Below are 15,598 nucleotides of genomic sequence, written 5' to 3' on the forward strand. Positions count from 1 at the left end.
GACCCACCGGTGAATTCTTCGTCGGTACTCGCGACAGGAGCATGAAGACACGCCGGTGATTCATTATCCATGCTAACGAATGTGCGTTACGAGGACCCAGAAGAAAGAGGGGCAGAGAGGAAAAGGGAGAAAGTGAGAAAGAAAGAGCGAGAAAGATAGAGAGAGAGTGAGAGAGAGAGTTTTCTGCGGCTGGAAGCCACACCAATAACGACGGGGAGCAGCACGGCAACGTCTTCATCTCTCGCGACCACGGCTTCCAAGGTGAAGCCATTTTTCTGTATTATCTCGATGACGCGTCCCGAGTACATAATTTATACAGCGGCGGCCGATTATGGATCTAATGACATAATTCCGGCCGTCGACATTCGCCGCGACATAAAGTGTCCGTTGCGTGCATTTGACTTTCAAAGCGTTCACAGAATTTAAACGTCATCCGATCGTCTCGCCGCGCGACTCCGTCACTCGGTAGCGTTTCTCTCCGACCGCAGATCTCCCTGCGATTACAGCTCTCTTTTTGCTACAGCGTTATATTCAGTGTTTCGTGTTTTCTTTTTTTTCTTTTTAATCGTCGCTTTGCATAAAGATAGGCCGCACTGTTTAAGGAACGGGAATCAATTAACGCCGCCACCTGGGAACATCTAAAAAAATGACTAACATGCTCGACTGCTTGGAAATGTAAATTGTGACATTTTTAAGAGAAGAATAATTTGGAGAAAAAGACAGGAATTAATGTGGTTTGTATACTGTAATTTATTTAATCGAAGTGATTTTATTGACATGCATCGGATGAAATGAAGTTGTAACTGGGGGAAGTTTGGAATGCAAAAAGAGCATAAATACCATCAATTTTTGCCTTTCTGGTTCCAATTATATTAATTAAATTATTTTGATTTTTAGGAAAATTTTACGGTTGATTTTCGGAATTTAGAGTGTTCACGAGAGATTGACAATAGCATTTGTATAATGCGTTGGACCGGGTTTGCCATAATTCGCCGGGATATCATGATCCAAGAACTGCTTGCAGAAGCCGTCGCACCTTGACAAAGAACCTTCGACGGTGGCGTCGAAAGCGTCGGCGCTTAAATGTCTTAATTAATGTTCCGTCTGACAGAGACGAAATACCGGTATCGGCGAGCCGCGAATTTCATAACAGATTGGTGTATCGTTGACGGTCGCGGCCTTGGAACTGACGTTCTTTCTGTTTATAATAGCGATCGTTTCATCATCCGGATCGCCTTCGGCGGGACGTTTAACCGGCTCCGCGGATCGGTCAATTAATTACGGATGGTCCGCATTAATCTCGGCAAATTGGCCGAAATCCGTCGACGCGGCCGAACCTCGATTTATAGCGCTCGTCTATTTCGTCAGCCCGCGCCCGCGAGCGAAATCGATTTGTAAGGACAAACAAGGACGGTCTTTTGTCCCGCGTGTCCCGCGGTTCCGTCACGGAAACACAATCCGAAACGATCCCCATCGGGTTTCCGCGAAGTCCCTTAACTGATGCCAGCGGGACCATAAAACGATTCGCGATATCATCCTCGGGGTCGCTCTTACTTTGTGCCACGGCACGTTCCCCGTTGTGTACGACTTCGTCTTGTGAAACGAGAAATTGCGTACCCGCGCGAAATCGCGAATCGCGAAACGTTTGTAAGAAGAGCGTCAGATTTCATGCGTTTCTAGATGAAATTATTATGAAACAGGAACTTTTGTAAATTGCATGGAATTTCTACAAGATAACATATATTTCTCATCTATGAATTTCTTTATTCGTTGAGTATACGCATTGATAGTACTGATGAAGTTATTCGATAAAATCACTTTTCCATGTATAATGATTAACGCGCGGTATAATTATTCAAAAGATAGGATTTCGACGTTTACTCAACGGATGCGACACAATATAATTTCAAACAAGGGTCGAAAATGGATCGTTTGTCATTGGAGGGCCTGAAGAATCGGTCTTTGGGCCTCGTAGATCGCTCGACAAGATGCCTCCGTGAGTTCCTGTTCCTCGGGCGTGTAGGGATGACGTAGGAACGATTGTATACCGTTCCTGCCAACTATACAGGGCAAGGACATGTACACGTCTTTTTCCAGACCGTGCCGGCAACCCTGTAAAATGGCCGACGTTGAGGTACAAACTTCTTACACGTGTAGAAACTCTTGTTTCTAGATAAATTAAAATGGTAGCAAAACGTACCAAATAATGTCCTTAAAGTACCAGCTATTCTCTACGTTTAAATAGGTTATGTACATACAAAATTAAATCGACAAAACTAAACCAATTCGCAGCTTTTTAAAGCAAAATTCATTCTTATTGCAAAAATATCTTATCTCACACGTCAGAGAAATATTCGTTGTTAATTTTTTATTTTCATATTCATGTAAAAGATTTGAGTTAATCTAGTGCTTCACATCTTTTCGTAGAAGAGCTAAGTTAGCTGAAATATTTCGTCCCTAGAAACGTTTAAAAATTGAGAACTACGTAAAAAAGCCAGATTATACCAAGCCAAGTCACAAATCTCGACAGTCGAAGATTTGACCACAAATTTAGGATGAATTAGGAAATCTTAAAAAAATCGGAAGGGCGCGACAGTAAAGTCGCAGCTGGTCAGTTAAAAAGACCTCGAGGATCGTGTAACCTCTCCCCCCCCCCTTTTTTCAGGATCCTCTAATAGGAACCCGGGGAAAATCTGAAATAAAAAATGAAAACATGACTACGCGTCACCTTCAGATAAGCCGACACGGTGATGCAGATACACGTGTTCCGGACAACGGCGTCCACAACTTCGGCCGCGCAGACACCAATGCCCCAACTCCGATAACCTTTCCGTGAGATAAGATCGCTGTCGGAATCGAGGACTTTCGTGTGCAGGTCGCCCCAGGACTCCGGATCCGTTTTGCTACCAATGTCCTTGTTGATGTCCTTTAGTTTGATCCCCATCACGGACACCGCGGACCAAACTGGCACTGTCGACGAAAAGGACGTTCGGAATCTCGAAGCAGTCGGACCTTAACAATACCTTCATCCTCTTTATTATTATTAACATTCCTTTGTCTTGTAATATTTATTATATACAAACGCATATTATGCGTTTTATGGAACAGTTTACGGAATAGCTTTTACAGTTAAATGCAGAAGTTGCATAACGTATCCACTTGTGTATTTAACAAGTTTCCATAAAATCTATAATTTAAAAATATTTAACAAATAAACGTACAAGCGCATCTTGTTCTGGAAGTCGAATATTTAACTGCCGTGTCTTTTATCAAACCGGAAGATGAATTTTCATTACAACCTAGCGAGTGAAATAAAATTTTTGTGAGATCTGCGAGACGCGATTTACAAGATTTGCAAATTGCTTTAACTTCGTGCGATTTTTTGTGCGCACCGATGTGGCAGACGTCGAATGGCTTCGGTATGAAGGCATGCGAGGATCGCTCATTGTCTACAACGCTGTTCAAAGCCGCGAGATAATTGAGCTTATTTTTTTACCAGACGTCGGTCCATTCTCGCAGATCACTGAAGCTTGCACCGCGCTCGCCGAAATTCCAAGTTTCTGCGCGACCATGTACTGAAGCCTGCAGCTGTCCAAAAATGTGCCCAGGCCGATCACTCGTTGCGGAGGGAAACCTGAAAGCTTCATCGCCGCGTACGACAATATGTCCACTGGAATGCAGAACGGTACCATCATAATCTGACACGTGCCGACCGATGTCGATCGTGAATCCGCGCGTGACTAGTGAATGCATACCGGGCGTGGTCACGATCAGTAACACGCTATTCGGCGCGAATTTGCACACGTTCGGTATGATTTCCTTGAAGATATTGAAATTTCGCTCCAGCAGAGTGCCCTCCTCGGGCTCGTTCGTGTTCTTGTCGCCCACCGTGAACACGCACACTGTCGCGTCCCTTGCCATAGAATAATCTAAGCGTTCCAAGATGAAAATTAGAAGAAAGATATTAAAGGGAAATTAGAAGAAAGATATTTAGATTTTGAAATTAATTTATATTGTAATATATTGAAAAAAATTATTGTTACTAGAATCTTGAAAACAAACGAGTTAAGCTTGTATTTCGAGTGGCAAGTTCAAACTTTTCTTTTGTTTAAATTCGTGGGAAATCTTGGAGTTGATACTCGTCACTTAAAACATTAATGAACTCTGCTCGTCATTTTTTTGTTTCAAGCACTCGTCTCTTATCTATTTCGTCATTCGAACCAAATTGCAATTTCCAAATGAGATATCGTAAGCGTCGTTCAGCCAATTAGTCCATCTAACGTCTGTCCTCAAAGATTGTTTATGGCACTCAATTTAAAAAACGTTACATCGCTTCAAGCGTCGATCGAACACCGCCGCGAGACACCGTAAACGTGCCGCGGCCTCGGTTTTCTGTATCGGCCCGCGCGAATGCCGACGATCCGTCAACAGGTTTACGAGGGGATAAACATTCGACGGAGGAACGATATCGAGAGTACACGTTAATTGATAGTCACCTCTAGTGCCGATGACTCTCGGATTGCCGAGGAACGCGGCAGCGTGGCCGATGTCTTCCGCTTCTGCTTTCGCCAGGTCCTCGTTCAGGTCTATGAACACCAGCTCGGACGCCAGACGCTGCGTAGAGGGAGCGCGCGCGGGCCCCGCGTGGAAAGAGAAATGACGATTATAAAGGGTAATTAACGGGAAACGGCCGGCGCGACGGCTCCGGAGCCGCGGTTATTACGCGCGAGGAATCGTTACGCAATCAAGACCCCCGGGAATCGCATTAAGTATCTACGGCAGCGCGCGATCGATCGCGCCATTCGAGCGAGATCCCTTAATGCGAAGGGTCGTTAGGATTTGATCGCCTCGGTTCTCGCGCGCGCGCGCCTTGCGCTGGCCTCGTTGCCCGCCATCAAACCTGCCACCAAAAAACCGTCTCGATCTTTCATGCGATTCGGAGCTAATTTAGTAAAGCGCTTTCGGCTTTACTAAAAAATGAGCTGGCCGCTTGTTAACCAACGGCGAATTAAACTTTTAATATCGTCCGCGAACACGTATCTCCGCGTGTACTGCGCCCGGCCGACGTTGTCGTCGCTCGAACGGATTTCCGCGTCCCATCGTTTCGCCCTTCGTTAACTGCCTGTTTATGGGCTTCCATTCTTTCGTCGAAGCGAAAACTGTTCCATTCTCCTAGGAGATTTACGATCTTTAACGCGACGGGAGGCGCGCCCCGTATTGTAACTAAGCTCTTCTCTATACCGTGTCAAAGATACCCGCATTCGGAATGTTATGAACCGTGGCTACAGAATTGTTTCTCAACTGTGTTGTTTTCAAATTTTTTCAATCCAAAAAATAGATATTAACATTAAATAATTTCTAGCAAGGTGGAGACATTAGTATCGACTCGGTATTCCATGAATTGGCTCATCAATATCTTCGCAAAGACCCGTGTCGCGTCTCAATGCATTCGTGCTCAACTTCACATAAATTCAAATAAAGAAAAATTAAGTCATCATCAAAAGTCAACTCGCCTAAGTGTTAAACATAAAAGTGTACACGGAGGAAGCTCGGTATTTAGCAAGTGTGCTCGGACTCCAGCAACTAATTGCACCCGGTGCAACTGTGAACAGGTTCCAGGCGCACAGGACAAAAAGACATCCAATCTCGTTCGACTCGCTCGACTAATTGCTTCCCCCGGCCTCGGGCAAGTATACAGAACACAATATCTTGCGGGTGGATTGAGACACTTATAGAATATCAAAGATAGTTCACCGAGGTGATAATAAAACGCGCGACACAGATCGAGTGTCGGGCTAGCCTCGGTGTCCTGTGATCGTCCGCGGCTCTACGAGCTGGAAAGGACGGGGCCTAACCAAGGGTGAAACGCGGCTAGGTAGCTAGAACCCCACGGAAGGCGACTAGAAACTCTGTGAAGCATCGTCAAAGTTCTTCACGTTTTCTTAAAATTATGACAAATCGTCAAATAATCTGTTGCAAAAGCGAGATGTAAAATACATTTTACGGTATTTATTTGTTTCCCTATTTTATTATAATTTCCAACGTTTTTTAAGTATGATTATCATCGATGTTATGTTAAACAATATCGAAAGCGATATGCGCTGCTGCTGCGAATATCGATTTCGAATTCTATTGGCTTTGGTACTGCTTTGTTAATGAAATACCGGTTTCAAAATCATATATTTCGTAACGAGCGACGTGTAGCCAACAGAGACATCAATTTCGCTGACGGTTTTATGCAACCCGGCCACGGCGCAGCCATTGGAAATTCCGTGCGCATCACTTTCTCCGGCTCGCCCTTATCGCTGGTCACGGATCATTAAAAAATCTCGTTATTAAGTATATACTGGGAGTTTGCGAGTTAATTACCGCTCAATATCGTCGCGAGATACGCGCAGTACATTACGAGGGGAGAAGGGACGGGAGAAAAAAATGAAAGAGGAGAGGAAGAGAGAGAGAGAGAGAGAGAGGGGAGAGAGCGAGAGAGAAAGGAACAGGCAAGGGGCTGCGAGGAAACTTCATCAGGTGGGATATTATGCATGCTGCGGAAGTCATGCTTGATGAAGTATGGTGATTAAGCGGTGTACAATAACAGATTGGAAGCACAAGGGCGTAACGTAATATATTAAGAAGCCGTTTCTGTTAGGTAGCCGCTGGTTTGTCTTAACGTGTGAAACCGCCATCTGTCAAAGAAAAATGTGTCCATCTGCTAGCGAGCGTGCACCGCGCAAGTTACACGCCGTATCCTCGTCCCACGTGGCCCACGGAGAAAGGATACCCTATTATTTTTCACCGGTCTAATTAGATCCGGATCGTGAGCGATTGCCGGGAACTGTGCCGGAGAGAAACGTCCGGTGGGAGTATGATGGATCTTCGACGATGGCAGCAGATAGCGGGGGAGTATCGTCACCGAGGAGCCTCTAATACTTCGTTCAGATCTGTCCGAACGTTGACTTTGGTGAAGATAAATGCAGTAGAAATTTCTAAAATTCTAGTGTTAAAAAATGATAGTAATCTTGTAGTGGTACTCTTTGCTCGTTCACGATCACAGTAAAATGATCGGTTTCTTCTTTAATCGATATTAAACCTTTTCGTAAAGCCATAAATGTTTCATAGTACGATGATACAACTTCGTTGCCACTCTCAATTTTTCTCCTTGTTCAGCATGAGAGGCTCGAGTAAAGAGAGCTATACGTCTCTTCTCGACTTCTTTTAATAGTGATATGAACCTTCGGGTGGATCCATTATTATCGAGATCAACGTGTAAAACTTGCAACAAAGCCGGGTGTTTGTAACTCGAAATCGTACTGTTTCGAAGGGAGGAAACCGCGCGTCGAACGAGAGCGCAGAGAAAACTGAAGGCTAAAGTGGGGTATCTCGAAACGAGATTTGGAGCAGGAAGCGGTGGACGGAAGACCCTTCATCGTCAGTGCCGACCTGCAAGATGGTTTGTACGATTTAATGCGGCCCGACGGACATGACATGTTACAACGGGTCGAGGAACGACGAGAACAAGAAGAAGATGAACGTCTTATGCAAGTACTACCGAGAGAAGGAACCTCTGGGCGTAGTAGGTCTCTCTCCACAAGGTGGACAGTGGTGGAGCCCTTTGGAGATGGTACTGGAACGCCCGGTGTCTCGCGATCATCTCGTTGATGCGATCTGCCAAGCTTGGGACGAGGAGAGCAACCGCACGGCTCGCTACCTCGTCTTCCTTTTCTTTCTCACCTTCCCTCCCCTTCGTCTTCCACGGCCGTCTCCTCTTTCTGTTCTCCCGCGGTTGCGGTTCGCCAGCCATCTATTTCGCAGCTTATTGGCACCGACGGACATTTTAGGCTCGTTTAACGAGTTCGATGACTCCGCGACGGCTCCACGGCGCTTCCAATACTTGGCCTTTCCTTTCTTCGTGCGTCGATTAGCATTTAAAGATGACCCACTTAGAATAATTTTTACTGTCTTTTAAGGAGTAGTATAATCGACAGCAAAATTAACGCAACGTTAATTTTTGGCCAAAAAATGGTCAATATTTAAACAATTGTAACGCCTTTAAAAACTGTCCTAAAATTATGACTTCTTTTTCTTGGATTAAAGTATGAAACATCTGTTTTACGATATCATGTTATAATTTTTAATATCGTGCATCTTCGTGATTTTAGTATCCTAAATCTGATGGCACTTTCGTGATACCGAAAAAGTGCAAAGTATTTCGATTTCACTAATTCAAATGTCCTTGACATTGCGGGAACATTTGAGGACGACATCGACGCTCGAAGTGTACAATAATTATTTTCAAGGACCGTTTTCGAGATCGTTCTTCCGTTTCTGAGAATTAAGGAAAAGAAGGGAATCTTTCAGCGAATCATCTCTCGGTTTCAATTGCTACTTCCTGAAGGAAGCTGGGTCGCACGCACGAAAAAAAAAAAAAATAAACAAAGCTCGGATGAGCGAACGCGATAAGGGCAGGGCGTCCCTGCGGACGGGTATGGATTTCAGCTTTTCTCCACGGTGACTAACATAAATCAGTCCTGGGACGATCCTTGCGGGGGCGTCCTACGTGTAAATGCTCGCGTTACGATCCGATAACGAGCGAGAAGAAGCACGTTCCTCCCGTCCCCCTTCCCCCCCCCCCCCCCCCCCCCCTCCTCCTTCGCGACCTTCCTTTTCCTTTTACGTCCCGATCCTTTGCCCGTTCCCGTAGCCGAATTCCCTCTTCTGGTCTTTCGTGGATCATTTGCATAATAGCTTTTTTCGTCCGACACAGCCGACCAGCGTGTGTCCCCCAGACCCCTCGGCCTCCGAGGAGAGCACATACGTGCCAGCGAGGTTCGACTTTCAGGTATTCAGGCCTCCAGCCCTTCGCCGAGACCTTTGCAATTCATAAACCAAGGTGGCGATTCCTTCGCATACTTGTTTGTCACGTGCCACGCCCATCAATATTCTTATTCATTTCAAGCTTTGTATCAAATAGTGCAAAGTACTTGTGCACAGCTGTTAGAAAAATACAGAAATTTGTCTGCACCCCTAAAAGCTACTAGCTGTCGATTGTTACGCACATTAACATATGAAACTAAGAAATTAAAAAATAGCGAAATTTTAAAAGGATTTTTGATACGTCGGTATTTTAATCACTAGCCTCGACTTGAATTGTTTATAACATTTTAGCATTATTTTCTAGTTTACGTGAATTGACACGAGAAGGACCATAATCCATAATTTAGGCATTAGAAAATATTTTTAATGGCTATCGAAGGACATTCTATCGTCCCACGAGTTCAATTAAGGATCGGAGATGAGGTTAGTGACGGGACAGTCGCTTTCCACGAACCTTGAAGAGGATAGCAATCCCGACAGCGACGCCGGTATAACCGCTGCCGACGATTACAATTTTCACGCGATGGCAGTCCGTGAAATCCTCTGCTTGTTTCGTCAGCAAAAACTTTGCGGTGTTCCCGGCCGTGTCGTGGGGCTTCTTTTTTATCACAGACATCGTCAACGAATCCAATCTTCGGTGCCGAGCGGGCGCATCCCGAGAATCTCAGGGAACCAGATCCCGCCGAAACGATTCGAGATCTTTCTTACACTATTCCACGAATTTCGACACCATGATATCGGATAACCAAAACCAAAAGATCGAACGGTAACGTCAATCGCAACGTTTGAATTTATCTGCGAATCGCGATTCATAGGGTGCTCGCAACGCCATCGTTATTTCTCCGAGAACTAATGCAAACAACAAAATTATTAATTTATATGCGTTGCACAGCTTTTGAAAAATCGTGCACACTTTTGTTGAAAGGATGTTATATACTTTTTTGGGGGGTAATGTTAAGTTTTTAACAAAGTTGAGCTTACCAAAGTATGACGTTACGAAAGAGTTAGCCGTCGAGCTTTGGAAAACATCTAAGACAATACGACGGGGGTACGGTACCCTTGTTTCGTGCAATCGACCACGTGGTATCGGCTGGCAGCTGTCGAAATCCCGCAGGTGGTACAGATCGCAGCCGATCGCCTACACGAATTTCAATTTCCGGTCCACTATGGGGAGAGTTTTCGCTACGATCGCTTAGAATCCCCTTACCACGCCGATCTATGTAGGAACGTTAAATTACTGGCAATTTGGTATCACCTATCTGGGTTGTTTCTTCCGAGCCGTGTCATTATCCAACATATTTCGCTACGTGATATGTAATTACGAGAATGTCGGTGATTCGGGGCAACGGATTAAGTAAAGTAATCGAATCGATTAGGCCTAATTGTGGTGGACACTCTGTGGCTGTGGGCAACGACAAATTTAGCGGCGCTAAAGTACAAGGACTACGCAGTCGTTTCGAAAAACAAGGAAAGTGAGAGATCATATCATAATTATTTACTTTTGAATTTAGCATTTATGTGATTTTAAAAAAGAATTTTCGTACAAATTTTTAATGGACACGTTGATAATATAAGTGTTTTAATTATCCAATATTGACAGCGTATATTATATTATCTTATTATAATAAGAGTACTTATTATGGAGTTTAGATTTTTGATCAGCAATATGTACAGTGTACTGTGTTATCAGCAGACAGAAGCTACGACACAATTTCATAGAAAATCATTTAGAAAAGTAATTATTTATTTGATACTTCATAGGAGAATCTACGTTTGTACACTATCACAACTGTTATCTAAATTCAGTAGACCGACGAATAGCTACTAATGGTGCCGGTAGCCCCATAAATTTGATACAGCTCCAGTGCGCTGGTTCCGAGGAGGATTCCACGCAACGTGGCGCATTATCGCACACGTCGAAGATCTATGGGCCGGCAACGCAGCCGGCGCATAATATGACGCGGAATGGACGGACAGTGATTCGTGATAGTTTTCTAGGAAGTCGATTCCGCGGTGTCATTTATTACGGGGATCGAAGGATCGCGCGTTCGAACCGGTCGCCAGGTGCGCGCGCCGGTCGTTATTGATGAAGACGCCTTTCTAAAATGCTGCTTCCTCTCGCTCCGTCCACGACAGCCGCAATTTCCGGTGGCGCGTCCCTTCCCCGCGCGCCTTTCTCCGCCGGTACTATCGGGCCCGGGCGCTTCTCACTCCTCGGTATCGTTTTGCGCCTCCTGGAGAATGCCGCATTCCCGTAGTACGCCACGGATGCTGTCGGCGCACGTCTGCACCGCGGTCTTCTCCGGCTCGGTCAGCTTCTGCCTAACAGTGCAATACACGCCTTCCCGGCCGATCACACAGGGCACCGACATGTACACGTCCTTGTCCGTCCCGTGGGCACAGCTCTGCGCGCACAAAGATCGATTAGGGGGAGCAACGGAAATCGGCGCGGCCACCGCGCCGCCGCCGGGATCGGAGAACGCGTTTCACCGCGCTAGTGCTCGACGCCGAGGCCCTTCAGCGGCCTTCGTTTTGTTCGATCGAGTTACCGTCGTTACTGCCGTTTCGCGGCAGTTTTAATCGGGTATGAGAGTCTTCGCGGCAAGGTGTTTCTTTGATTAACTCGGGTTTTCGATGGGATAGTTTTGTGGCGCGAGACGATTGAGAATTTGTCGCTTCGGATTATTTCTCTGATCAGTGCTTTGTTTGCTCGTTCGTCGGCAAGTGGATCGTTAGATCTCGAAGGTGTTTAGATTATGATGGTATCGAGTGTTCGTAGTGTTCGGGGATGTTGGTAGAAGCTAAATGCCAAACCCACCGATGAATAAAAGCAACTAACGTCTGTTGATTCTTAAGGATTCTTTGAAACTGAACTTTTGCGAGCTTATTGATATTATTAGTACAACTTGATGTTTCAATTAAGAGAAATTTATGTTGTAATTTTCTACGAAGATGACTTCGTATCTGGAGAAATTGATAAAAGAAAAAATACGAGTTCATTTTGATCGGTACGGTGGGTTTAGTGTTTTGCTGAATAATCATTCCGGAAAGAATCGGTGCCCTTTATCGCGAATTCTAATAAAAAAACTGCAGATTTTATGCATTGAAAACAGAAACGAGTACCTGCAATTTACCACAGCGATATAACAAGATTTTTAAAGAAGATATAAAACTGTTAAGCGACTCTTGTCTTTTGCAATGTTTAAAAATCCGCGATCTGTTAATAAGTGTTTGCGATTTAATGAAATGAAAATGTGTCACGCTATCGACTACTAAATTCAGTCTTACGTGTATATGCGTTGACGCTGGAAGAACAACTTTAGTATTCCTGACAATTGCGTCGATGATTTCGGCGGTACAGAGAGCTTGTCCCCAACAGTTTAATCCCTTCTTCTCGTCGAGCTGCTTGCCACTGGACAATTCATTAGATTAGTCGCTTAAATTAATTTAATCTCAGTGTCGAAACTTTCGAGCAAATGGTTGTTGTTCGAGACAAAATTATCTGTAACGTTACTAAAAATAGTGGCGTAACTGTTGAAGGTAGGCGATGGGTACATCCGTGGGCGTTTACAAAGGTAGCTGTAAGGTGATACTTAAGCGCAAGACAAGATTACGAACCTGTTCTTTACAGCCTCGTTAATTTCGTACCATTTTTCTGGATCATCTGGCTCGCCGATCCTGGGATTTATGTCACGGAGTTTCATACCACCAACATGGATACTCGACCACACAGGCACTAGGAAATAATAACCCTTTTTTCACACGTCAATCACCGACGAGAATGCACGTGACAAATGTTAATCTCGAAAATAGAAAAAAAAAGAGATAAAACGTGAAAAGTACAAAAAAAGATTCCTCGATCTCATGTTGGGTTGTTCAGTAATTTCGTTTTTCCCAAGAAAAGACTTAATTTCTTCACAGCCAACTTCACGCTTAAGCCGCATAATCATTATATAATTGGACAACTGATATAGTAAGTCTTGTTTGCTAAATATTTTGTTCGATTCTTTGCAATAGCTTTTGTTTAGTAATCTATTGTGTTTCATTTCCGCCAAGAAAAAAACGAAACGACTTTCCGAACGACCTGATAGAATACCTGCCATATCTCCTTGTGCCCCGATCGTCATGCAGTTAACAGAGCTCCTCGCGATGTTCAGCCGCCGACTGACAATGTCCTGGAACCGGGCACAATCGATCAGAGTCCCGGTGCCCAGAACACGATTAGACGGGAAACCCGAAAGCTTCCAAGTGATGTAGGACATCACGTCCGTCGGCTGCGTCACCACCAACAGCACAGACTTGCAAGCGAATTTTGCTATGCCCGGGATGATCGTCTTGAATGTCTTGTAATTGTGTTTCACGTCCGGCTCCTCGCCGGGCGTCGGCTCGCAGGCGCTGATCACCACCACTGCCGATTCCTTCACCATGCTAAAATCTTTCGCAGTAAAAATTACTCTCCAGAGATCGAAGCAATACAGAACTTTAACCAATCTTACACGACAACGTGAACAGAAAAATAAGAAAATAACGGAACAAAATTTTTCTTGTAAAAGGTCTTTGAAATTCGAAAAAGAAAACGGTTCGCCGAATAAATATGCGGTCCACAAGCTCTAGGGAAAGGATACTAAGAAAATTGTTAAGAATCAGTTTGACCAGGTCCCAACACCTTCAAAATGCCGGATGATGAGATCATCGGAAGCTGATGGAATACAAAGCACCGGATAGGACCGAATTTCACCGTTTCCAGCGTTACCATAAGAGGGACGGAATTCTCATTCGTTTGTTCTCATTGCCAGGGCGAGATTCGTCGATAAGGGCGCGAAGAGTACACACAGAATCCATCGCAGCCACGGTAAAAATAAAGGCCGTAGGTTTCAGTTAACGCCTTTATAAACGGCGTGTAACCGTGCAAGCGCAGCTGCGCCGATCGCGAGATGCTTTCTCTCTCTCTCTCTCTCTTTCTCCTTATCTCCTCTCTTCTCCGGGTAGCGATGATGTTCGAGATAAATTAGGCGGTAAAAAGCCGGCTCTGTTCTACTTGTTCCAGTAATTGCTACCTCGGACGGGCTCAGATTAAAGGGGTGAGCAGAGCCTCGCGTTGCACGGACGCCAGCGTTGCAAACGTAGGAACAAGTGTACGAAAAAAAAAAAGAAAAAAAAATTACGAAATTACACAAGAAACATAATGCGCGCCGGCGCGCAACGGAAATCTGAGCAAATAATTCTCCCTGAACACCAATTTCGGGGATGGTTACGCGGAGATGATCGGACGTCGAACAGATTTATTGGCGGTGCGAGAAAATCGTAAATTTCACGGCGTCGAGGGACTCTCGATGCGCAATCAAACGCGATCGGGCTGCGATTATCCACTTTAATCGGTGGACGAGGCGGACGAAAACTACCGGGATCTAAGAAGCATTAAACTCCGGCGTTTACGAGACTTATGTGTTGAAATTTGCTGTATGTTTTTGGTGACGGTAGCCAGTTTAACTACCCATTTTATGGTTTTCATAAAGAAATGTTACACCAATTGTGTTCGGATCACGTAGAACCGACTATAAACATGGGGATCTTTGGTGATTTCTCTATAATGCAATGTTTTTGAACTTTTTATACGGGATGATATAATTACAAATAATTACATATTTAATATAATTATAATTTATAAATAGTATATAATTATATGGGAGGATATTGTTAATGTGGAAAAGGAGAGAGAAATTTATTTGCAGAATTCGACAGATTTAAAATACAAATAACGCAATTACAATTTTCTAAGCTTCTATTTAGTAAGTCAACATTGAGTCGGAACTAAGGCCACTACGATTCTAGGAGATTTTATCAAGCGCGTTATCGAGGTAAGCGCTCTATTATCCGAAGCCTGTGTTCTCACGATTGGTTCAGATAACGGGGGTTCCATTCTTCAGGGCGACCCGAAAACCGTCGAGGACCCGCGAGATTCGCTCTCGAGACACGGTTTCGAGTCCGGAGGGCCGCGAAAGGGCCGTGAGCGAGCATCCTTTTGTTCCCGAATTCCCGAGCAAGGTGGCATATCTTTTACAAGCGGCCGTTTTACAAGGCCGGGACGGAAGAACGCGAAGAAACGAGAGAGAAGGAGAGAGCTAAAGAGAGAAAGAGACGGAGAAACCGAGAAAAAATGTATCTCGTGGAGTCGATCACGGCCGAGATAAATAAGAGTGCCAGGAAATTTACGAGCCTGCCGGTGGAAAGCTCGGGGAAACGCTGCTTGCTCGCCGCGTGTGAGCACGCGGCGATGTAGATGACCGCCGGAGATTAGGGGACAGGACCAGAGGTAGGATCCGGATCTCGGAACTCGCTCCTCTAACCCAAAAACTCATTCTACTCCCTCTTTTTTCGTCCCGGGCTGCGACCGTTCTTTCTGACCCGTTGCACGATGACAGAGGACCCCCCCTGTCCTTACCGGGGGATGCGACGCGACGGCTCGTCCTTTAAAACGATCGTGCCGAACGATCATCGACGATGCTCGCCGGGCTCATCAGTCCGAACGTATCAATCGACGATTTTTCGGACGATGCCCCGGCGGTTCGTGACCGCTCGATCGTGGACGCGCGGACGGAATCGTTTCGGTGGCCCTGAATCATCGCTTCTGGGCAACCGGGCACCCTTTTTTACGGCAAGTAGGCCATGACGAACGCGTGACTCATTTCTATCGTACACCGCCTTCCGCCCCTTCCGCAGTTCCGCT

At 45.2% G+C, this 15,598-nt stretch overlaps 2 protein-coding genes across 2 annotated transcripts in view; both read right to left on the reverse strand.

Moving 5' to 3' along the window:
* Positions 1-1,854: 1,854 nt before the first annotated feature.
* Positions 1,855-9,550, reverse strand: LOC144472631 (L-lactate dehydrogenase A-like 6A). The gene is made up of 6 exons (XM_078185893.1): positions 9,326-9,550; positions 4,497-4,614; positions 3,756-3,929; positions 3,497-3,670; positions 2,729-2,970; positions 1,855-2,112 (listed from the first exon to the last, which is right to left on the reverse strand). Exons 1-6 carry the CDS (start codon positions 9,485-9,487, stop codon positions 1,936-1,938), a joined length of 1,047 nt encoding a protein of 348 aa, XP_078042019.1. The 5' UTR covers positions 9,488-9,550; the 3' UTR covers positions 1,855-1,935.
* A 1,094-nt stretch (positions 9,551-10,644) lies between these two features.
* Positions 10,645-15,598, reverse strand: part of LOC144473415 (L-lactate dehydrogenase) — a 10,457-nt gene continuing 5,503 nt past the window's right edge. Inside the window, exons 3-6 of the mRNA XM_078187266.1 lie at positions 12,968-13,362; positions 12,490-12,607; positions 12,160-12,283; positions 10,645-11,276 (exon numbers count right to left, since the gene is read on the reverse strand). Of these exons, the coding sequence (XP_078043392.1) occupies positions 11,079-11,276; positions 12,160-12,283; positions 12,490-12,607; positions 12,968-13,362 (835 nt within the window). The 3' untranslated portion in view covers positions 10,645-11,078. The remainder of the gene's footprint in view (positions 11,277-12,159; positions 12,284-12,489; positions 12,608-12,967; positions 13,363-15,598) is intronic.

This window comes from Augochlora pura, chromosome 7 (assembly GCF_028453695.1).
Source record: "Augochlora pura isolate Apur16 chromosome 7, APUR_v2.2.1, whole genome shotgun sequence".
NCBI lineage: Eukaryota > Metazoa > Arthropoda > Insecta > Hymenoptera > Halictidae > Augochlora > Augochlora pura.

Excerpts from the sequence above, each read along its gene's own strand:
- LOC144472631 (XM_078185893.1), bottom strand. The coding sequence starts at position 9,487 with ATGTCTGTGATAAAAAAGAAGCCCCACGACACGGCCGGGAACACCGCA. Across the intron at positions 3,930-4,496 it reads GAGAGTCATCGGCACTAGAG|ATTATTCTATGGCAAGGGAC; the intron begins GTGACTATCAAT and ends TGGAACGCTTAG. Across the intron at positions 2,113-2,728 it reads CCGTGTCGGCTTATCTGAAG|GGTTGCCGGCACGGTCTGGA; the intron begins GTGACGCGTAGT and ends GCCATTTTACAG.